This window comes from Oncorhynchus mykiss, chromosome 11 (genome assembly GCF_057628025.1).
Source record: "Oncorhynchus mykiss isolate SJ-2025 chromosome 11, ASM5762802v1, whole genome shotgun sequence".
Taxonomy (NCBI): domain Eukaryota; kingdom Metazoa; phylum Chordata; class Actinopteri; order Salmoniformes; family Salmonidae; genus Oncorhynchus; species Oncorhynchus mykiss.
Window position 1 is genome coordinate 37,020,681 of NC_143032.1, and position 24,202 is coordinate 37,044,882.

Consider the following 24,202-nt stretch of genomic DNA (forward strand, 5'->3'; position numbering starts at 1 on the left):
TGGAATGACTTAAGGAATTGAATGGCCTGTTGCATTTTAGACTGCAATGTTTAAATGTGCAAAAAGCTTCAGACTGAAATAAGTATTTTACTTTCCCTGAAGTTCTGTACATTTGTAGCAAATCTTGTACAACTAGTCATTTTTCTTTAGAAGGGACTACAAGTGTTAGTTTCTGTACATGCTGTTCTCGTTTTGCATTAGTAAAATTAAGGCAGCTGGGTTGGTGACACTTATTCTTACTATTGGAATATAAAAAAGGCAAATGATTCAAATCCATTACAACAAAACACTTTAATACAATGGAATGATTGGGGTTGATATTCCTTTACATGGAGTGTAAACCAGAGGAATTAGTCAATGGGGAGGAAAGGACACATCTATCAGTTCCATCTAGTTGCAATGACCTGTCCAAGAAGCACTCAGCAATCTAAGGATAACACTGGGCTAGGCAAACTTTATTTCTGCTCGACTGCCTCTTTCTGGATGAATTTGAATGTCCACACCGGCTACATCTTAGTTTGTCTAAACAGTGGCACTTATGACTCTTGTCCCATGTATAAATCCTGATTGACCTAACCCTGTATGGGTTTGAAGTGTCAATGGACATTTGTTCAAATCTCCCTAGGCCATCTGAGAATTCTCCCCAATTATTGCTTAGACTGACCTCATTGACCTTCCCATGTCCTCATGAGTGTTAGTAGCGATCAGAAGTGGTTCTTCAAACCCTGAGTGGCTTTTTTTTAAATAGCACTGCTCAATTCCAGTCATGTTTCTACCATGCACAGAAAGGTCTACATAGTAAGGTGGAGATGACTGATCACACAGTGAAACGGTGTTAAGAGGAGAGAACTACTGGTGACCTGTGAGGTTCCACAGGGGCTTCTGATATCCCACCGTACAGTAGCAGCAGGTGTGATACTGAAACAATCCTAATACATGTGCACCACAAAGCGAGCAACGACAAGGAACACACTGGATGAAGACGTATTTCATCATGAGTTATCATGGTACGCTTCAGTCGGAGACATGAGAATCTCTTCAGTCTAATGGAGGTGTAGGATGACGAAATTGTGAGACATGGGTGACATGGTTTCTTTCGTATTTGTCCTTCTCCAAAAATGCAAGCAATGATATCAGTGATGCCCACCAGTAAAATTATTACAGATAATATTTAAACACGGCTGCCCTGTTATCTGGCAGGCAGAGAGCACATGTATGATTGTACATGGTTGTACAATAAAACATGTATATACACACACACAGAAATATATATGTATATATATATATATATATATATATATATATATATATATATATATATATATACATATATACATATACACATATATATATATATATACATACACATATACATACACACACACATATATATATATATATATATATATATATATATATATATGTACACACAGTAACAGCATGAACAAAGACTTTAGGGTAAGTGCTAGGTTTTGAGAGTGGCTATGGCAGTCATAGGCCGTGCTCTAAGGTTAAGATAATACTGGTAAGAATACTTGTTTTATTTACAACATGGATGTGCTCAGCATCCAGTGGCTAGTTGAGCTTACTTCGGTTTCTTGTGTTTTTTTTCTTTAGCACACTGGTTTCATATGTTGTTACAGTAGCTATTTACAGAACAGGGATACTACTAGGGGTGAGGGCGGGGGTTTATAGTGCAAGCCTCATCTGGCTGTCATTCACTTAAGATGTGGACAAAGGACATTGGGAATGCCCCTTTCCTTTCCGTCTGCCCTTCAATGTGGCCGATCTGAAAGGAAACAGAGAGAGAGAGAGAGAGAGAGAGAGAGAGAGAGAGAGAGAGAGAGAGAGAGAGAGAGAGAGAGAGAGAGAGAGAGAGAGAGAGAGAGAGAGAGAGAGAGAGAGAGAGAGAGAGAGAGAGAGAGAGAGAGAGAGAGAGAGAGAGAGAGAGAGAGAGAGAGAGAGAGAGAGAGAGAGAGAGAGAGAGAGAGAGAGAGAGAGAGAGAGAGAGAGAGAGAGAGAGAGAGAGAGAGAGAGAGAGCGATAACGTGTTAGGTGAGGGCAACCGCACCGAACAGTGTTCCTGTTCAATGTTTAGCCTGCTATAAGGTCTGTTTGGCTGTGAGTACGGCAAAGTGGTAACTAGTTAAGGTAACACCAGGGAGCCTGCTAGGTTGGGACTAGGTTAAGGTAACACCAGGGAGCCTGCTAGGTTGGGACTAGGTTAAGGTAACACCAGTGAGCCTGCTAGGTTGGGACTAGGTTAAGGTAACACCAGTGAGCCTGCTAGGTTGGGACTAGGTTAAGGTAACACCAGTGAGCCTGCTAGGTTGGGACTAGGTTAAGGTAACACCAGTGAGCCTGCTAGGTTGGGACTAGGTTAAGGTAACACCAGTGAGCCTGCTAGGTTGGGACTAGGATAAGGTAACACCAGTGAGCCTGCTAGGTTGGGACTAGGTTAATGTAACACCAGTGAGCCTGCTAGGTTGGGACTAGGTTAAGGTCACACCAGTGAGCCTGTTAGGCTGAAAAGGGGTTAGGGTAACACCAGTAAGGGTGTAACAGTTTAAGTGTAGCACCAGTGAGCCTTATAAGGGGCCGTTACTCACCCACCACTCCCCGTCCTCCTCTCCTGTCACTATGATCACCTCTCCCTCCACAAACGTCAGCTCATCATCGTTGTCAGCCTGACAGTCATAGATTGTCTTCACCCGCCGAGATTTGGTCTTCCCCTAAACACACACATGAACATTACCAAAATGTCACTAGAGACAAGTCAATAGTATGTGGACTGGTCTGGTTGCCAAAACATTCTGTGTTGTGACCCACCAATTAACAATGCCACCACAACCCTGTCTGTGGCCTCAACCCAAGAGGAACTGGCCACAACCCACCAGTGGGAACCCACTACTATTTGCAGAACTACCTAGATATTATTCAATAATACCAGAAAAGTGCTATGGTTTCTGCTGTGTGTCCTTGAGTGAACTTTACCGTGTTGATCTTCCGGGGCAAGGGCACTGGTGTCTCTGGAGCACACGCTGGGCTCCCATTGGTGTCCTCGCTGCCCTGGGGGGACGGGCTCTCCGTCTCTGCCTGTTGATTAGCCACCGGGGAGTCGGGGGGCTGGGGCTTCGGCGCAAGCTCTCCAGGGGGTGGTCTCGGATTGGGCAGATCTGCTGCCCCTGGTTTCGGATGGCCGTCTTGGGAGAGCTGAGGCTTGGGGGGTAGGTCTTTGAGCTGGGGTTTGGGCGGTAGGTCCCCTAACAGGGGTTTGGGAGGGAGGTTGGCGAGCTGGGGCTTGGGGGGCAGTTCTCCAGGTTTAGGGGGCAGTTCAGAGAGCTGGGGTTTGGGGAGAAGGTCCCCTAGTTGGGGCTTGTCGGGAAGGATGGCTTTTGTTAGGCATTCAGGTCCTGGAGGGGATTTCTGGAGCACCTCCGGAGGCAGGCCAGGTTTGTCCATAGATGGGTGTATGGTGTCGATCTTACGCAGTGCCACTAAGAGAAGAACCAGGACACAGGTACTATATTAAACATATGCTGACTCTAATGCTGGGTCATATGCCACAAATAATGTGCTCCCACCATCAGTTATAGGCATTGCTTATCCCATTTCAACGTACCTTTCTGAGGTAGTTTGGGTAGAACCCTTGGACCAAGTGTAGACTTTGTGTTGCTAGAAGTAGTGCTAAAACAACAGATGGTTATTTGAAGTTAATGAAACATGATCCGATCAGAACTCTCAATCTGGCTATCATACGTAAACAATATTCTGGAAAATATTCTAAATGCCTGCATCCAAAATGGATGTCTATGTACCTTTGCTGCTGTGGAATGCCCTCAAACTTGTTGGACAAAGGTGACATCTTGTTCGCAGGAGGAGGGGTGGAGTCACTTCCTGAAATATCGAGATGGTTGTGAAAGATGAAACTATGCTGCTCAGTGTCTATACATAATAATGTATAGACACTAATAATATATTCAGCCCTATATTTCCCCAAGTCCCAAAATGGTCACCTAAATAAGCACAGCTTGTATGTTTGATTTAATTCTCCTGATTCAATTATTATTATTATAATTCATAATAATTCCTTATGTTTCTTATGTACAAATATTTGAAGTTCATCTATACATAACATATTGATATATAGTGCATTCGGAAAGTATTCAGGCCCCTTCAGTTTTTCCACATTCTGTTACGTTACAACCTTATTCTAAAATGGATCAAATTTGTTTTTTTTCCCCTCATCAATCTACACACAATACCCCATAATGACGAAACAAAAACAGGTTTGTAGAAATGTTGGCAAATTTATAAAAATCTAAAAAACATTTACATAAGTATTCAGACCCTTTATTCAGTATTTTGTTGAAGCACGTTTGGCAGCAATTACAGCCTCAAGTCTTCTTAGGTATGACGCTACAAGCTTGGCACACCAGTATTTGGGGAGTTTCTCCCATTCTTCTCTGCAGATCCTCTCAAGCTCTGTCAGGTTGGATGGGGAGCGTCGCTGCACAGCTATTTTCAGGTCTCTCCAGAGATGTTTGATCGGGGTCAAGTCCAGGCTCTGGCTGGGCCACTCAGTACCTTCAGAGACTTGTCCTGAAGCCCCTTCTGCGTAGTCTTTGCTGTATGCTTAGGGTCGTTGTCCTGTTGGAAGGTGAACCTTCGCCCCAATCTGAGGTCCTGAGCACTCTAGAGCAGGTTTTCATCAAGGATCTCTCTGTACTGTGCTCCGTTCATATTTCCCTTGATCCTGACTAGTCTCCCAGTCCCTGCCGCTGAAAAACATGATGCTGCCACCACCATGCTTCACCGTAGGGATGGTACCTGGTTTTCTGCAGACGTGACGCTTGGCATTCAGGCAAAATAGTTCAATCTTGGTTTCATCAGACCAGAGAGTCTTATTTCTCATGGTTTGAGAGTCCTTTACGTGCCTTTTGGCAAACTCCAAGTGGACTCTTATGTCCTTTAGGTGCCTTTTACTGAGAAGTAGCTTCCGTCTGGCCACTCTACCATAAAGGCCTGGTTGGTGGAGTGCTGCAGAGATGGTTGTCCTTCTGGAAGTTTCTCCCATGTCCAAAGCAGAACTCCATCAGAGTGAATATTGGGTTCTTGGTCACCTCCCTGACCAGGGTTCTCCACCGATTGCTCAGTTTGGCTGGGCGGCCAGCTCTAGGAAGAGTCTTGGTGGTACCAAACTTCTTACATTTAAGAATGATGGAGGCCACTGTGCTCTTGGGGACCTTCAATGCTGCAGAAATGTTTTGGTACCCTTTCCCATATCTGTGCCTCGACACAATCCTGTTTCAGAGCTCTACAGCTCTATAGCCATTACATTTCTGTGTATTAGGTAGTTGTTGTGAAATTGTTAGATTACTTGTTAGATATTACTGCATTGTCGGGAACTAGAAGCACAAGCATTTCGCTACACTCGCATTAATATCTGCTAACCGTGTGTATGTGACCAATAAGATTTGATTTGACAATTCCTTCAACCTCATTGCTTGATTTTTGCTCTGACATGCACTCTCAACTGTGGGACCTTATATAGACAGGTGTGTGCCTTTCCAAATCATGTCCAATCATTTGAATTTACCACAGGTGGACTCCAATAATGTTGTAGAAACATCTTAAGAATGGTCAATGGAAACAGGATGCACCTGAGCTCAATGAGCTCACCTCGAGTCTTATGGCAAAGGGTCTGAATACTTATGTGAATACATTTGCAAACATTTCTAAAAAAAACATTTTTCTCTTTGTCATTAGGAAAGGGGAAAGGGAAAGGGGGATACCTAGTCAGTTATACAACTGAATGCCTTCAACTGAAATGTGTCTTCCGCATTTAACCCTACCCTTCTGAATCAGAGAGGTGCGGGGGGCTGCCTTAATCGACATCCACATCTTCGGCGCCTGGGCTAATGTGCGCAGTTTGATGCGAGAAAATTATAATTCAATCAATTTTAGGCTGTAACGTAACAAAAAGTGGAGAAAGTGAAGGGGTCTGAATCCTTTCCGAATGTACTGTACTATAACTGGTATACAAATACAAATATATTGCTGTACCCCAACATGCAATTTTTATAGTAGAAGAGGTGGGGGCTGAGCTTTCCATTAGCTACCATTATGGACTATTATGAGGTACAGAAGCTGTACGCTAGTGATCTGGTATTCCTCAGGTAATAATCAGCATTTTCTTTCATACTAATGATGTTTGAGGGCGTTGTCTCACAGTAAGAGGAGACTGTAATATGCTGTTTGTATATCACATGACAGACAAGACAACAAAAAAATAAAAATAAAATAATGATCTGACATCTAACACATACATTAAACAGGATTGCCATCACACAACAAAATGATCAGGCTGTGTCTGTGTCATTTATAAACAGCACTGAAACACTCTGGTCATGGGGAGAATATGGTTGGAAACCTCAATACTAGGCCAGATATGGGTAACTCTGGTCCTGTAGGGCCTCAGTGTGGGTATGCAATTAGATTGACCTTAGTTCAATCATGTGTGTTAGTGCTGGGCTGGACCAAAGGCCTGCACACACTACGACTCTCCAGGACCAGAGAGTTGAATGTAGTATAGATCATGTCCTTCTAATAAAGACGACCAAGCAGTATTCAGATGTGCCTGCTTGGGTCTGGCCACAGAGGGAGGACTCACCCCCGGATAAGCCCCCTCTACTGTGGGAGAGCGGGCTGGGCGGGTCAGACAGGGTGCGTTTGTGCCCAGGGGGAGGGGGCGGAGGCTTCTTCTTAGACAGGGTGGAGCTGCCTCCAGGGGTGAGGGTGGAGGGAGGAGCTGGAGGGGTGACAACATACAAACTCATGCAGTGAAGGGACAGGCGATGGACAGGTGTCATTCATTCGGTCACCTGGGTTACCAACAGGAAGGTGAGGGGCTGGGGAAGGTAGTTTGAGAGGGAGGTGTCTTGCCATCAGGACAGGGTTCAACAAAGTTGCTGGACAACGTGGGGGAGATATGTTAACACAACATCAATGCAGGTAAAAAAAACAGCATACTGGTGAACAGAAAAATCCTGGATGGGAAAACAGAGAAGATGAACAGAGAACAATGTATAGTGTGTGTGTGTCGTTTCGTCCTATCTTTGTAGGTGGGTGTACAACACAAGAGGTGGGTGGCCTCTTAATTGGGGAGGAAGGAAGGGCTCGTGGTAATGGCTGGAGCAGAATAGGAACGGTATCAAATACACCAAAGGCATGGTTTCCATGTGTTTGGTGCAATTCCATTTACTCCATTCCAGCCATTATTATGAGCCGTCCTCCCCTCAGCAGCATCCTACGATGTACACACTCCTGAGATTTTGGGACCTACATACAGTAAGTTCTCCCGAAGCAGCTAGTCCCATTCCCAGCAGTGTGTAAGCCTGGAAACAGACGCTAGAAGAACGTGGCTAATAGAGAACTCAGCCGGTCAGAGAGGAAAGTCAATCTGCATCCCAAATGGAACCCTATAGCCTACCTATATGTAGTGCACTACTTTTAGACCGCATAGGGCTCTGATCAAAAGTAGAGCACTAACGTAGGGAATATGATGTCATTGCGTCAGCTATGATAACACTTTACAGCTCAGCTCGACATGTCACAAAATGTCATGAGACTGTGGGTAAGCAAATAACAACGAACCACACTGCTACAGTGCCATTGTTACAAGTTGAAGACGCCACCCGTTTTTTTACTGGGACGTAAAGTGCTACTAGTACAACTGGGCAGCAGATGTATACACAGCAGGACAAAATGTAAAAACGGGATATTCACTGATGTATGGTCGAGTGCCAGCCAGAGTGGCGTAGTGCGAGTGAGAGCCGAGGAATGCCAAATGGGGCGCTGAAAGAGAAAGAAAGGATAAAAACAGAGAGAGAGAGAGAGACAGGGATGAAGAGTGTGGGAGATAATCTATGTCAAGCTCAAAGAGCTTCTCCCACACACTGGTTTGCATTTGAAAGTACACCCTATTCCCTATGTAGTGCATTACCTTTGACCAGAGTCCTTTGTAGACCTTGGTCAAAAGTAGTGCACTAATATAGGGAATAGGGTGCTTTTTGGGACGTCGACAATATAAAGCAGCCGATAAAATCTCATCAGTGACAAGCAAAGCAAAAGAGGAGAAATTGCACCAGCAAATGCCTAAGCAAGCTACTCCAATGACCACTTAAAAAGAGACCTGCGGGTAAAATCTCTTGTGGGTAAAAAGCAGTTGCTGGTTTTCTTCACTCCACTCAACAGCGTATTGGTATCAACAATGTAGCCCACCGTATTGTAACAAGGATATAGTAGTTTGTATTGGCTTCAACAATGTTCTGTATTGTAACAAGGATATAGTAGTTTGTATTGGCATCAACAATGTAACCCACCGTATTGTAACAAGGATATAGTAGTTTGTATTGGCATCAACAATGTTCTGTATTGTAACAAGGATATAGTAGTTTGTATTGGCTTCAACAATGTTCTGTATTGTAACAAGGATATAGTAGTTTGTATTGGCTTCAACAATGTTCTGTATTGTAACAAGGATATAGTAGTTTGTATTGGCTTCAACAATGTAGCCCACCGTATTGTAACAAGGATATAGTAGTTTGTATTGGCTTCAACAATGTTCTGTATTGTAACAAGGATATAGTAGTTTGTTTTGGCATCAACAATGTAGCCCACCGTATTGTAACAAGGATATAGTAGTTTGTATTGGCTTCAACAATGTAGCCCACCGTATTGTAACAAGGATATAGTAGTTTGTATTGGCATCAACAATGTAGCCCACCGTATTGTAACAAGGATATTGTAGTTTGTATTGGCTTCAACAATGTACTGTATTGTAACAAGCATATAGTAGTTTGTATTGGCATCAACAATGTTCTGTATTGTAACAAGGATATAGTAGTTTGTATTGGCTTCAACAATGTACTGTATTGTAACAAGCATATAGTAGTTTGTATTGGCATCAACAATGTTCTGTATTGTAACAAGCATATAGTAGTTTGTATTGGCATCAACAATGTAGCCCACCGTATTGTAACAAGGATATAGTAGTTTGTATTGGCTTCAACAATGTACTGTATTGTAACAAGGATATAGTAGTTTGTATTGGCATCAACAATGTAGCCCACCGTATTGTAACAAGGATATAGTAGTTTGTATTGGCTTCAACAATGTACTGTATTGTAACAAGCATATAGTAGTTTGTATTGGCTTCAACAATGTAGCCCACCGTATTGTAACAAGCATATAGTAGTTTGTATTGGCTTCAACAATGTACTGTATTGTAACAAGCATATAGTAGTTTGTATTGGCTTCAACAATGTACTGTATTGTAACAAGGATATAGTAGTTTGTTTTGGCTTCAACAATGTACTGTATTGTAACAAGGATATAGTAGTTTGTATTGGCTTCAACAATGTTCTGTATTGTAACAAGCATATAGTAGTTTGTATTGGCTTCAACAATGTTCTGTATTGTAACAAGGATAGTGAAGAGTAAACTGTGGTGTGAGTGTTGGTGTTCTAACTCCTGTCCGCAGGGAAGGATGTTATGGTTCATTATAATTGTGCTGACTGCTGGTTGCCTCCAGGAGTCTGTTTGTATATGGTCAGATAGTGTTGATGATAAGGAAGTGTGCTGGTCTTCGTCCCAAATGGCACCCTATTCCCTATACAGTGCACTGTTTGACCAGGGCCCATAGGGAATCACATAGGGCTCTGGTCAAAAGTAGTGCACTATGTAGGGCATAAGGTGCCATTTGGGACGCATCCCCTGGATTCCCATAATGAAGCATTAAAAAGACCAGCCGGGTGTATTATCCTATCTGGCTGTGTGCATCTCCACTTTCCCTTTCACTCCCGCCTCGCCTGCAGCCATCATTTCCCGGGAGGTGCCTTGCTTGTGTAAGCAGTCTATATGACAGCCGCTTCCCACCCTGATTGACAAATTACATTCCTCTCAAGGGTGTGTGTGTATGTGTGTGTGAGAGAGAGAGAGAGAGAGAGAGAGAGAGAGAGAGAGAGAGAGAGAGAGAGAGAGAGAGAGAGAGAGAGGGGGGAAAATATTAATCATATCAGCAACTTGGTTAACTAGTGTTATGATAACAATGTTTTATACAGAGCAAAACAGTACCGTATTACTGTGTTATTCCTGAGTACCAGTGTTAGAGATAAGAGACAACTTGCAAGTCTCCATTTATGTAAATGCTAGCCAACCTGCTGAGTATCCAATGAACATTCCACAACTGGCCACACAACCTTTAGGACATTTGCATTTAAGGTAGAAATTTGCATGAACATCAATGCAAAAAGAGGAGATAGGTCAAACATGATCTCATTATATCTCCATGTATCTTGTCATGCTTGTCACACTGATAAGAGTGCTCCGGGTTGAAGTTTCCCCTAGGTACAGATCTAGAAACAGCTTCCTCTTTCCCCATTCCTATCCATAACCATGAGTGGGTAAAACGCAAAACTGACCAAAGATGAGCATCTAGGGGTAACTTCGCCCTACACTGATAAGCGTCTGGGCCCTAGCCAATCACAATCAGGTCTCACCTTTGCCTTGGTTCCTGGGGGGCAGGGGGGGGGCGTCGGCCACAGGGGAGGAAGAGGAAGTGAGGTCGGTGGAGGCGGAGTACATCTGGTTGGTGAAGGCGCTGTAAGACATGCGCTGCTGCTTGTCCCGGTGGCTGATGAAGCCCGGCAGAGACAGCTTGTCATGAGGAGACATGCTGGACGCGTGGCAGAAACTCTGCGGCCTGGGAGAGCGGTCTTTCTTGATGGGACTAGGCTGCAGACAGAGAGGGGAAGAGAGAGACAACAGGCGCGTCAACTTGGAAGTGTCAACATGGAAGAGTGTCAACTTGGGAACTTTGACTTTCACGTTGGCCTGAATCATGCATTGACGTCAATAGGAGATTGGCGCAAACATTTATGCGCCGCGTGTGGATTTCAAGTTGTGTGCTTATGCCCAGGCGTGTGTGAACGTCAAGTCCCAGTCCGACCTTGTCATCCAGATCGTCATCGCTCTCGTCAATCTCATCAAGCCTCAGGCTCCACTCATACTCCACGTGGATGTGAGGGTAAATCTTGCCCGCTGCAGCCTGCAACAGCTGGGACAAACACACACACGTTTTGATTACTTTATTTGGATCCACAATGAAACAATAAAATACAGAGGAGGACCTACACGTTTAAAAGGTCGTACAAATAAAACACACTGTGATTATACTCCACGAAGCAAGTCAGTCGAAAGGAACTGTATTTTAACCAACAATCTACCACAATGAATAGATGACATGCAACATGAACAAGATTGTTGTTCTCCTTTACTTTGATGTGCAAAACATGACATAACATCCCTAATGGCAAAGCACCAACTCACGGTTTTCTGCTACACGTGCCAACGGTAACCATACACCAGTAATGGTTTCATCTCTGGGAGAATCTCAATTGCATTTCCTTGACTCATCGCGTGCTCTACTTGTCTCCTTCTCAAAACCCATTGGAGGAAAAGGTCAGAGGGGAGGAACCTTTGACTTTCTTATCCTATGTGTTTTGAGAAGGAGGCAACGAGAGATGTCTTTTTGCGATAGCTGCCGGTGTGGCCATGAGATGGGGGTAAAGATGGCGGACGGGGAAAAAAAGGAGAAAAGTGGAATATGAAATGGTAGATCCCACAGAACTTTTAGAAGAGCTACAGAAGGAACTTGAGCGTGACGAGCGTGAGGATTAAATAATTGTGGCGGCAGGTGTGGTGAAGACCGCCAAGCTTGAGCCTCGTCTTGATGATGACAAAGATGAATCTGGCCCAGTTGGAGTGAGATTTTTTTTGAGAGAATGGATCCTTGCCTTCTGGCAGATCCATATGTGGTGTCAGGTTCGGTGGAGAAGAGGTCGGGGAATGTTGGGTCGGTGAAAGTGAATCGTGTCGATTTTTAAAACGTTTTTTTTTTGCCGTCCAGAAGGAGCGTGCGCTCTGCCATATGCGACTGGGAACAAGAACTGTGACTTTGCTTTCCTCTCTGGAGCAGGGCCGCTGTTGAAAGGAGTGATAACTGGAGTGGTGTTAAGTGTTGAGGAGGATCAACTGAAGTTGAAGATTCTCCATGTCTGCGACGACCGCCGTTTGGTGCGACATAGACCCGATGGAGAGCGTGGTGAAACAGAAAATACAGAGTTTTGATGCAGAGTTTTTACCAGATAAAATCAAGTTAGGATGTGTCAGTTATCCCGTGAGAGCTTCCCGAATGCATTACAGTGTTTTAGGTGTCAAGCTTATTTGTCATGTGGCAGCCGGCTTGTAGGAGGGAGATGTGAGAAGCGTGCCGGAGGACATGAGACAAAGGAATGTGTAGTATATCTGAAAAAAGTTGTGTATGTAAACTGTAGGGGTGCCCATGGTGCTGGAGATCAGAGGTGTCTGGTGAAAGAAAGGCAGGTTGAGGTTGCCAGGATAAGAGTAGTGCAGAAGATGTCATATGCTGAGCCGGTGAAGAGAGTAGTAGAGGACGATGGGTCCAGGGTGAGAGATCCTAAGAGGAGCCCTGTGAGTAGGCTGAGACCAATAGAGAGTGATAGGAATAAAATGTGCTTAAGGTTGCTTTTTTGGGCGTTCCATGGTTGTCATTTGTGCCGCAGGATATGGAACGTAAATCACAGAGGATAGATGTTGTGGTGGCAGCTGGAGAGAAGTACTTGGTTGTACGGGATCGCAGAAGAGTTACAAGATGTTTTGAATGATAGGGTCCCGTCCTCCCAAGCTGCTGGCCTGGAGCAGAATCAGATAAGGCCAAAGTAGTGTAACAGTGGTGAGGTTTTAATGGGTGTAGGGTTAGTTGGTAGGGCAATTTATTCACAAAGTGTAATGAATTCATACTACAGAATAGTAGGCTGATACACAGCCAATACAGTAGGTGGAGGCAAGCACCTATAACATTTGTTTGCGGACCAAAGAAGAAAAAGAAGAAGGAGGAGGCGAGGAGAGAGGGCGCGAGGAGACAAGGAAACGCAATTGAGGTTCTTCCTCTCTAGTCACTACAGCCCTGGGTGGGCCTTTGGCTGCTGCCCTCTAGTGTCCAAAAAATGTGGTGGTCAACTAGTCCCTTCAATCTATACTACTGTCTACTGTGCTGCTACAGAATCAGATATAGTGTGGATACTTCTTCAACAAAGAACAGGATTGCATCTTTGAGTGTTGCTATCAAATAATACAAATAGCCAAACATATGGTGGATATGGAGCATATTGGCTCATGTTCACAGTGAGATACTTACTGCCTCCTCACACTGACTGTTCTTCAGTCGCCTGGCAACATCCAGTGCCGTCTCACCATTCTGATTGGCTAAAAGAACCGGCATGAAATTGGTTACACATGATTCTGACACATTCCATCAAAAGTCCATTTTGATTGAGAACAGGCATGTTCACATAATCAAAGTGTGTGTGTGTGTGTGTGTGTGTGTGTGTGTGTGTGTGTGCGTGCGTGCGTGCGTGCGTGCGTGCGTGTGTGTGTATTACTCACTGATGTCAGTGGCTGGTTTGCCCCTCAGCAGTAGTTTGAGGCATTCATGTTTCTCGTACATGCAGCAGTAGTGCAGAGCAGTGTTCCCCCACTCTGTCTGCTTATCCAGGTTCCCACTGTGACACAAACACACAACAAGGTCATGTCACGGGTCACACCACAGAGGCCCTTTAACACAGAGGTAAAGGTGTCACATTATCATTCACGCTTCGATCAGAAGAATCGGACATAAAAGCATCTAAATATACTTCTAAGCCACACTAGCGTGTTTTATCTATCCTCAAATGGAAAACAATTCAGCCAATTAGCAAGTGTTAGCATGGAATTGTGAAGGTAGACTTATTAATTACTGAGGATCCTCCATTTCCCGGTCTGCCTGAGGGGTAGCGAGGCAGGGAGTAAACCATCGAGAAGACTGAGAGGATTATATTAAGGCGGGGAACAAGTGGCGGCCTGACCCAGTTCTGTTTGCCTTGTGGGAATCTAAGCTGTGCTGAGCACTACCCTGCTCATCTTCCTCTTGCAGTAGTGGAGAGACGAGGAGAGCACACTGGCTTCCATGAAGGCATTCCATCAAATTCTCACATTTAAGACTTCATTTTACATGACGTAATGGTGAAATTACTATTTATTTATAGTATTCTGTTATATTTTTGAGTATTTGAGCACAACAGCGTGTGATCTTGTGAGTTTTCACTGCTGTTAAAATCTCATTTCCAATCAGCACAATGCTTCACGTACGGCATAATATGCTTATTTTCACTTAATTTTCCCTTATTTGGCAATTTACCTGTTCTGCACGAGGAAGTCGACTAGATGCAGTGAGGTCTGGTCAGCGGTGCGCACAGAGTAGTGGAGTGCAGTCTCTCCGGCCTCCTGAGGGGGGCGATCACACACAGAAAAAGACATGCAAGACATCATGGAGAGAACATCTCTCTCTCTCTCTCTCTCTTTCTCTCTTTTGCAGCATTTAAAAAGAGGCTGCAGACAACAAAATGGCTCCTAAAATGTGCTTCTCTCCCCCCAAGGCAATACTTGTGAGCGTGATGCGAACATTTGGATGTACCGATGCCGGTAGCAGATACTGAAATGATGATTCAAGGCTGGCTTCAGTCTACAGCACACCTTCCCCAATATGAACAAATGCCACCACCACCACCTCCCTGGTCGTAGCTGAACATGTCCACGCTCACACTTGCCGAGAGAATCAGCCATCAAGTCGTTGAGATTTTTCCTGGTGGATGTATCCTTCAAGCAACATGCATGTTTCTGTGTGTCTCCTGGTACTCTTTTCATTGAAAATGACTGGTAGCTACGTCGGTAATTATGCCTCCAAGTGTGAGTCCCCAGAAAGGAAACTTAGTGGGAAGAGTATGCATACAGTGACAAAATAATACAAACCACTAGGAGTACAGCTGGGGTATCTGTTTGGGACTCTCGCTGTCTGAGACTCTGGGTAATGATGTGCTATCTGCTGAGGACACATCCCAAATAGAACCCTGTTCCCTTGATAATGCACTACTTTTTTTTACCAGAGACTTGGCCAGTGCACTATAAAGGGAATAGGGTGCCATTTGGGAGAGAGACTCGGAATCAGGTTCACTGACAGACAGGAATGTATTAGATATCAGTGAGTCAGCCTGGATTGGGAGCTCTGCCCGCCTTCAAACAGAGTCAGTGACACATCCCTGGCCACTATTCCCTATGGACTACTTCTGAGAGCACACCACATCGCTACGTGGTTCAACGTTCAGTGGGCCACAGTACTGTAGCAATGTTGTCTTGTCCAACGCTGCTTAGTAAAGGGAGTAGAAAACGCAATTGTTCTCTGTGGACTGCTCATTACTGCCCATGTACAGTGCAGCCTCCTTACAGGCTCAGTACAACCTACTATTTCCCTATGAAACAGTAGACTTGTGCTCATATTGTCAAATCATACCCACCATACCAGATCAGGGCCTGCATTCAAAGCATCTCAGAGTACGAGTGCCGAGTTAAGATCAGCTTTATTTTGGGGATCATAACGAATAAGATTATATGGATAGGGGTTGACCTGATCCTAGATCTGCAATCCTATGAGACGGTTTATGAGTATGGGCCCTGATCAAATGAGATGCGTTAATAATACAGTCCAGGGTCTATGAGGTCAGAGGTCTGACTCACCTGTCCACCCTCAGGCAGGGGCTCCATTAGCTCCACCCCCTCAGCGTACACCTGGATGAGAGACAGCAGATCCCTGGACTTGACCGCCTCACACAGCTCGATGGTCTTAGCTGCCGAGGAGGTACAGGTCTTCCGTGCAAACTTGTGGTCCACATACTTAGCATTGATGAACTCCTTCCTCACTGTCCTGTAGGAGGGAGAGAAGGGGGAGAGAAGAAGAAGAAGAAGAAGAAGAAGAAGAAGAAGAAGAGTAGAATAAAGAGATGGTGAGGGTTTTGGAATGTTTGTGCGGATATCTTTTGCCATAGAGATCCTATTATCCAGTTTCTAGCATTAATGTTTTCCTGACCAAGATAGCCATTTTTTGGGGCATGTTGCTAGAATGCCCATGGCCATTCTAGTGTTATATTTAATTCTGTGGCTTTTCCTGCCAGACACATCTAACTGCATAAGCTCAAACATACACCAGATTATGCACCCAGTGAAGGTGAGGTCAAATTTCTATGGAGTTTCTAGTCTCTAAGCAGTTCATGTAGTTGCTATTGATGATGCTGAGTACTTACATGTCACTTGAAGAAGTGGGCTTTGGTGAGGGACAAGGAAGGTTCCCCTCCATTATTTCATTGAAACTACTGTTCCCTACGTTCTTGGCCAGCTGTGAAGGAAGAGAGACATTTGCCTAAGTATCAAGTCAACAGATGAATGTTAAGATGCTCGTAAGCACTTTGCTTTATTTGTCATAATCATAATCACATCGTAAAATAAAGATTGATTTATTTCTATCCTGTTTTTGAATCTATTTTTGTATGTTGATTTACTGTGAAAAAAATGTAACTCACCAAGAGTTCAGAGGTGCCTAGCTTATCTAGCTCCATGGATTGGATGCGTGAGATGTGCACTCCCATCTCCCGGTGGATACCAGAGCACTCGATGCAGGTCAAGATGCCTAGGTTAGTGGACAGCCATTTTGGATCTAAGGGCACAGACAACATGACAACATAAGTTTGTTGCAAACAGGCCTGTGGATAGCTGTCTTGGCTACAAAAAAAATACACAATCGGGCTAGAATTCACAGTTTAAGGTACAGACGTTTTGGTTCCAAAAACAGAAATCCAGATATTTTTTTGTACTACCATAAACATACAGTATGTATTTGAAATCCAGAATGATAATGTTGAAGGGGGTTGACTATTATCAGTACTAAGCTGACATGTTATTTCAGGGTGGTATTCATTAGGCTTCAAATGAAAGAAAATGGACTGAAACAGGGAATGACAACCTGAACTGGTCCAATAAGAAATAAATGTTTTGGTTTTCTGTTGCAAAACGTTTTGCCACAGTTTGCACTAAAGTCCAACATCACCATCAATGTGAGCAGTGGCAAAAAAACAGCACACACCACTAGAGGGCCTCGGCAACCTCAGGAGCACTACCAGAGCCCAGCAACTAGAATACATTGCATCATTCTGTGTCAAGCAGAATGCCTGAACATGCTCTGACAGCAGAGCCATGTGGTGGAGGGCTAGAGAAGCGTTGAGCTCTTCACTGTAAACCGCTACAGTGACTGACACCACAGCCAAGCCTGAGTGATGCAACTTAAGGTGGCTTAAACCCAGCCTGAGATCAAGCCTGAGAGCCATACGCAGCTACGCAGACGTAAACAAACTATCTTTACAGATGGCTGAGTTCTGTTAGCTGCTAAGCTTGCTAGCCTGTCTGAATTTGACAGGTTTGTGGCGGATGGACAGGTGGAAGGCTTTCAGAGGCGACGAAACACCAATAAAGCACATGTATGACAGGATGCACAGGGTGGGGTGAGAGCTCTAGAGCTGCAAAACAGTTGCCACTAATACTCCGCTAGAGAGTTTTATTTTAGACAGGACGGGGTCAAAGGAGCACCATATATGAGCCTGCAGTACACTAGCTGGAGGACTCGTTTTAGGGCCCTGTCATAGCCAGGGGTCACTCTGCACAGTATGACAGTGTTGCATAGCTACAAAGGAGCAGCTTGGTCGACTGGGAGGATGAGAGCAGCTTAGCAAGGCATCAGAATGAAGTAGAAAGCATCAGAGAGCGGTTCAAATGTGGCTCCCCATCTCCCACTGTGATGCCGTGACTTTGGGATGCAGCCTGTTAGCATGCTTAAAACAACGGGTATGCTTATGGTGACCAGACCGGCGCAATGAACTCACGCCAGAGAGGGGGATGTGTGTGAATTATGCAACACGGCGATGTAATGATGTTGATGTTGCAAGAAACACAGGTTTATTTGTCGCTAGCCGCCCGCTAACTCCCTCAGGGGCTCTGTGTGTTTATGCTGACAGAGGTGGATAGGGTGATTAACTGAGGCGGTGTGTGTGTGTGTGTGTGTGTGTGTGTGTGTGTGTGTGTGTGTGTGTGTGTGTGTGTGTGTGTGTGTGTGTGTGTGTGTGTGTGTGTGTGTGTGTGTGTGTGTGTGTGTGTATTGGGGGAGTCAAAAGGCCAGGGTGTCTCTGCTCTGGGGAGTCTGTTTTTACAGCAGGGGAGGATCAGGTTGGAGGAACAGAGGCCAGAAAGGGCCAACACCATTGTTATATCAAGAATACAGAGGCCCCTGATGCTGCTACTTTTCTGCTTGCTTGGTTAAAGGCATCAGGCTGGCTGCATAGCATATCTCAGGTGTCACCTACTGAGCGAGATAGGGAGCAGCCATGACAGTGCAGAACAGTGGATCGATGTTGGGCTGAGCAGGGATTTCGGAAGGACAACCTTGAAGATGATGAAGTACCTATCGGGGTGTGTGAGTTCAAGGGTGAGATAAAATGCTGAAGCAACGGTGTTGTTGTCTTCTCCTATCACAAGGTGAATGGTGAGTATGCACAAAGTAGTGGTACATAGGGGAGGATATAGAATATAAGGCCCTTGGAAATCCATAGAGGTGGCGGTCAAACACACACACTCACACATAAACATTGTACTGTATATGTACCTGCAGCGCCACAGTCACAGCAGACTTCGTTGCCAGGGATGCGCAGCACGTCATCTATGATGGCTTTGGTCAGGTCCTCGAGGCCGTCCTCTCCTCCTCCTCCTCCTCCTCCTCCGTCCTCTCCTCCACGGAATGCCATGTTCAGAGCCTCCTCCTTACTGTTGGATAGCACCGAGATCCAGCTACACACACACACAACGCATACACAGAGACAGATGCACAAACAGAGTAACGAGTTATTACAGAGCACAGGGTTTTCAAAATGTATGAGAATTGTATATAGAAGAGTGCATTTTGGGGATTTCTGTGTGCATAAGCCTCTTAGGTAGAGGCTTTTAGACAAGGGGATGGGTCAACTCCCAACTCCATCTGACAGTATATTCTATACTGTATGTATTAATATGTATACTGTATTATCTTGAGCCCTTGATGTTTACACTGAGGGTACAAAACATTAAGGACACCTTTCTAATATTGAGTTGTACCCCCTTTTGCCCTCAGAACAGCCCCAATTCATCGGGGCATGGACTCTTCAAGGTGTTGAAAGCGTTCCACAGGGATGCTGGCCCATGTTGACACCAATGCTTCCATGTGGACTCCAATGCTTCCATGTTGACTCCAATGCTTCCATGTTGACTCCAATGCTTCCATGTTGACACCAATGCTTCCATGTTGACTCCAATGCTTCCCACAGTTGTGTCCGGTTGGCTGGATGTCCTTTGGGTGGTGGACCATTCTTGATGCACACGGGAAACTGTTGAGTGTGTAAAACCCAGCAGCGTTGCAGTTCAAGACACACTCAAACCGGTGCGACTGGCACCCACTACCACACCCCCGTTCAAAGACACTTCAATCTTTGTCTTGCCCTTTGACCCTCTAAATGGCCCACATACACAATCCATGTCTCAATAGTCTCAAGGCTAAAAAAATAAAAATTATTTAACCTGTCTCCTCCCTTTCATCTACACTGATTGCAGTGGATTTAACAGGTAACATCAGTAAGGGATCATAGCTTTCACCTGGTCAGTCTGTCATGGAAAGAGTATGTTATGTTCTTATTGTTTTGCATTCACCCTAGATATGATCTAAATGTGCTTACTGTATCAACCAACACATCTGAACACCCTGCACACACACACACGCGCACACATGCGCACACGCACACACACACACGCACACTCTAGTTAACCTAGGAAGTCCTTCAACAGCACAGACTCCTCGCAGCCGTCTATTTGAGTGCGCTCATTATGAATCAGCCAGGAAGTGACTGCTACTGTTGCCAACCCACCCGCTGTTCAGCACAGCACAGTACAGCACAGCTCCTTCCTACTTGAATGTAATTTGTGGATTTCTGGATTTGTGGATTCAAATAAAGTATTTAAAATGTGTGAGTGTGTGACAATCATTGTCTTATTTAATTAAAGTATGTTACTGTGTGTGTGTGTGTGTGTGTGTGTGTGTGTGTGTGTGTGTGTGTGTGTGTTTGTGTGTGTGTGCGTGCGAGCGAGCGAGCATGCGAGAAATAGCAAGAAATGACTATGAAGATGCATGGGTGTACGCGTGTCTTTAAGGGTTGTTTACTTGCGATACACAGGGCGTGGGTGGGCGAACGTGTGATTGCATAATGCAGGGACGTTATATTTTCAAATAATAAATGTTTCATTTCTTCAAACACTTATTCCACGCCCTATGGGCCCTGGTGAAAAGTAGTGCACTACATATGGAATTGGGTGCCATTTGGGATGTATCCTAAGGCGAGGCTAAGAGGCAAGGCCTATTGTGTCGCAGTAAAGTTCATGTCAGCGTGGTTAAAGGCAGTGGTTCATAAGGGTCAGGGCCCTGACAGTTTAGGAAGACAGAGAAGTTGGAATTGATTTCAATTAATGTTCATTGGGTATGAAGTGGCAGAATGTGGTTGAAACTGTGTGTGTGTGTGTGTGTGTGTGTGTGTGTGTGTGTGTGTGTGTGTGTGTGTGTGTGTGTGTGTGTGTGTGTGTGTGTGTGTGTGTGTGTGTGTGTGTGTGTGTGTGTGTGTGTGTGTGTGTGTGTGTGTGTGTGTGTGTGTGTGTAAATGATGCTTGTGCACCTGAACAAGTGACAACCACAGGTCCAGAGAGATAGAAACCCCTACTGCTGCTAGCACCTAGCAGTCCTTTTTCTCTCTCTAAGTAAAAAAATACACTGTCAATGGGGCATGAAAGACGCTGTCTTTCTTTGTTAAATCTCACTGATCATTCAAGCTCATTGCTACATTATCAAGGCCACGTTCATGGCTTCAGTGTATCACTTTGTACCTGCCTTTCGAGTTGGATACTACAGTAAAACAATGTGTATAATGTGATCGACTGTGTTGATACACTTACATGACAAACTCCGGTTCATCCTCAGCCTGGAAGTGATACGTCCGGTTGTCTGTGGGCAGAGAGATTAGAGGGGAATGTGATCTCGGACCTAGCAGACACTGTGTAATCATGTCCTGTAATATAGCCCTGTTGTGAGGCGCATGTTGGGTAATTCACAAGCACAGCGTGTTTCAGGTTTCCTTTCAATGTCGAGACGCCATTCAACAGCCAGTCGGGATGACACAAAATGGTCTCTTCGACTCTTTCTGTTTCTGAATGTCCATAAGAGGTCCTTTAAAAGGCCCCTTCTCTCACAGGCCACCCAGCCCATGCACCACCCACAGTAACTGCTGTATTGGCATAAGGGTTATGGTAAGAGGGGTACTTACGGGAAATTAGATCAAAGCACTTCCTGTCCTCAGCGCAGGGCTTGACCTGGCAGGTGAGCAGGTTGAGTTTCACAGGCTGCCTGTTGGACTGCACAATCACACAGACGACTTAGCTACTTGATGGAAATTATGAAAATGAGTCTGTACATCGACCAGTATTGGTCCTATGAAACTAACACTACAAGCCTACCTGACTCTGGATAGGGTGGGGTGGTAAAGTAATAGGTCCATTCATATTTTAATGTTTGGCATTGTGGGTATTTCTTTTTGTCTCGGCTGAATAAAGAAACTATATACCGTGCATTCGGGAAGTATTCGGACCCCTATACTTTTTCCACATTTTGTTACGTTACAGCCTTATTCTAAAATTTATTAAAAATATATATATATTCTCAGCAATCTACACACAATACCCCATAAAAACGAAGTAAAAACAGGTTTTGAGAATTTTTTGCAAATTTATACAAAATGAAAAACAGATATCTTCAGACCCTTTGCTATGACACTCTAAATTGAGCTCAGGTGCATCCTTTCTCTACTGATCATCCTCGAGATGTTTCTACAACTTTATTGGAGTCCACATGTGGTAAATTCAAATGATTGGATATGATTTGGAAAGGCACACACCTGTCTATATAAGGTCCCACAGTTGACAGTGCATGTCAGAGCAAAAACCAAGTCATTAGGTCGAAGGAATTGTCCCTAGAGCTCCGAGACAGGACTGTGCTGAGGCACAGATCTAGGGAAGGGTACCAAAATATTTATTGCTGCATTGAAGGTCCCCAAGAACACAGTGGCCTCCATCACCACCAAGAATCTTCCTAGAGCTGGCAGCCCGGCCAAACTGAGCAATCAGGGTCACCGTCCTTGGTCAGGAGGGTGACCAAGAAAACGATGGTCACGCTGACAGAGTTCCTCTGTGGAGTTGGGACAACCATCTCTGCAGCACTCCACCAATCAGTCCTTTATGGGAGAGTGGCTAGACGGAAGCCCCCCCCCACCCCCAAAAAAAAGCACATGACAGCCTGCTTGGAGTTTGCCTAAAGGGACATAAAGGACTATTAGATCATGAGAAACAAGATTCCCTGCTCTGGTGAAACCAAAACTGAACTCTTTGGCCTGAATGCCAAGCGTCACATCTGGAGGAAACCTGCCACCATCCCTTGGTGAAGCATGGTGGTGGCAGCATCATGCTGTGGGGATATTTTTCAGCGCCAGGGACTGGGAGACTAGTCAGGATCGAAGGTAAAGATGAACAGAGCAAAGTACAGAGAGATACTTGATGAAAACCTGCTCCAGAGCGCTCAAGACCTCAGACTGGTGCAAAGGTTCACCTTCCAACAGGATAATGACCCTAAGCCCACAGCCAAGACAACGCAGGAGTTTTTCCGGGACAAGTCTCTGAATGTCCTTGGGTGGCCCAGCCAGAGCCCGGACTTGAAGCCGATTGAACATCTCTGGAGAAACCTGAAAATAGCTGTGCAGCAACGCACCCCTTCCAACCTGGCAGAGCTGTTCTGTGAAGGGAGTAGTACATAGCGTTGTAAGAGATCTTCAGTTTCTTGACAATTTCATAGCCTTCATTTCTCAGAACAAGAATAGACTGACGAGTTTCAGAAGACAGTTCTTTGTTTTCTGGACATTTTGAGCCTGTAATCGAACCCACAAATGCTGATGCTCCAGATACTCAACTAGTCTAAAAGCCCGTTTTATTGCTTCTTTAATCAGAACAACAGTTTTCAGCTGTGCTAACACAATTGCAAAAGGGTCTTCTAATGATCAATTAGCCTTTTAAAATTATAAACTTGGATTAGCTCACACAACATTGGAACACAGGAGTGATGGTTGCTGATAATGGGCCTCTGTACGCCTATGTAGATATCCCTAAAAATCTGCCGTTTCCAGCTGCAATAGTCATTTATAACATTAACAATGTCTACACTGTATTTCTGATCAATTTGATGTTATTTTAAATTGACAAAATTTTTACTTTTCTTTCAAAAACAAGGACATTTCTAAGTGACCCCAAACTTTTGAACAGTAGTGTACATTTGCAAAAATAAAAAATAAACTGTTTTTGCTTTGTCATTATGGGTTATTGGGAAAAAAAATCAATTTTAGAACAACAAAATGTCAAGGGGTCTGAATACCATCTGAATGCACTGTATATGAAACTAACACTACTCCAGCCTATTCTCTCTGTATATATACTGTATTTAAAAAATATATATCTTCTAACGTTTTATCTCAGGATGTTGATTCAAATAACCTTTTTTTTGTTGCTTTGAAACACGGCCTTGAATCAATCAGTTCTACAACATCATTAGAATCACTGAGGCCATAGTAATTGATTGATTAGATTTCTCCGCATTTACTGTACGTCTCTGAAAATAGAAACAGTTCCACAGAATACTGTAATTGTGACACTAATAAATGACCAAATATGATACAATGATAACTTGTACTCAGTGACCCAGAGGCACTATATGTGTCCCAAATGGCAACCTATTCCCTATGTAGTGCACTACTTTAGACCAAAGCCCAATAGTCCAAAAGTAGTGAACTACATAAAGAATAGGGTGCCATTTGGGACACAGTGCCTAAACACTAGACACAACAGTATAGCTAGCCTAGGGAGGATCCCAGGTATTCCCTCAGTACTGGCTGTGGTCCAGGCAGCAACACTTTGGGTTGGCTACAGTACAGTACCCACTGTCATAATATGATAATATCACTGTGCCCAGCTAGCACGTGTGTAGACTGGGCACTGCATTGTAACTGTGCAGGCGGGGGGGGGGTCTTTTCACAGT

The 24,202-nt window shown here is 44.5% G+C and overlaps 1 protein-coding gene across 10 annotated transcripts in view; it reads right to left on the reverse strand.

Moving 5' to 3' along the window:
- Positions 1 to 272: 272 nt before the first annotated feature.
- The window catches only part of LOC110535644 (arf-GAP with SH3 domain, ANK repeat and PH domain-containing protein 1), an 82,058-nt gene continuing 58,128 nt past the window's right edge, over positions 273 to 24,202 (reverse strand). For 2 of the 10 annotated variants that reach the window (XR_016484461.1, XR_016484462.1), the window contains 18 exons: positions 21,393 to 21,480; positions 21,025 to 21,073; positions 18,662 to 18,843; positions 16,533 to 16,666; positions 16,257 to 16,348; positions 15,694 to 15,880; positions 14,321 to 14,406; positions 13,531 to 13,646; positions 13,283 to 13,350; positions 11,012 to 11,119; positions 10,563 to 10,797; positions 7,789 to 9,960; positions 6,674 to 6,811; positions 3,819 to 3,897; positions 3,623 to 3,687; positions 2,995 to 3,497; positions 2,610 to 2,732; positions 273 to 1,789 (listed from right to left, as the gene is read on the reverse strand). Coding sequence is in view for 8 of the 10 variants with exons in the window: in XM_036935374.2 (XP_036791269.1) it covers positions 1,715 to 1,789; positions 2,610 to 2,732; positions 2,995 to 3,497; positions 3,623 to 3,687; positions 3,819 to 3,897; positions 6,674 to 6,811; positions 7,789 to 7,857; positions 10,563 to 10,797; positions 11,012 to 11,119; positions 13,283 to 13,350; positions 13,531 to 13,646; positions 14,321 to 14,406; positions 15,694 to 15,880; positions 16,257 to 16,348; positions 16,533 to 16,666; positions 18,662 to 18,843; positions 21,025 to 21,073; positions 21,393 to 21,480 (2,397 nt within the window). In the remaining 2 variants the exon portion in view is untranslated. Of the gene's footprint in view, positions 1,790 to 2,609; positions 2,733 to 2,994; positions 3,498 to 3,622; positions 3,688 to 3,818; positions 3,898 to 6,673; positions 6,812 to 7,788; positions 9,961 to 10,562; positions 10,798 to 11,011; positions 11,120 to 13,282; positions 13,351 to 13,530; positions 13,647 to 14,320; positions 14,407 to 15,693; positions 15,881 to 16,256; positions 16,349 to 16,532; positions 16,667 to 18,661; positions 18,844 to 21,024; positions 21,074 to 21,392; positions 21,481 to 24,202 lie in introns of those variants that run through there. The other 8 variants (XM_036935374.2, XM_090189970.1, XM_090189971.1 and 5 more) reach the window with 4 other exon arrangements.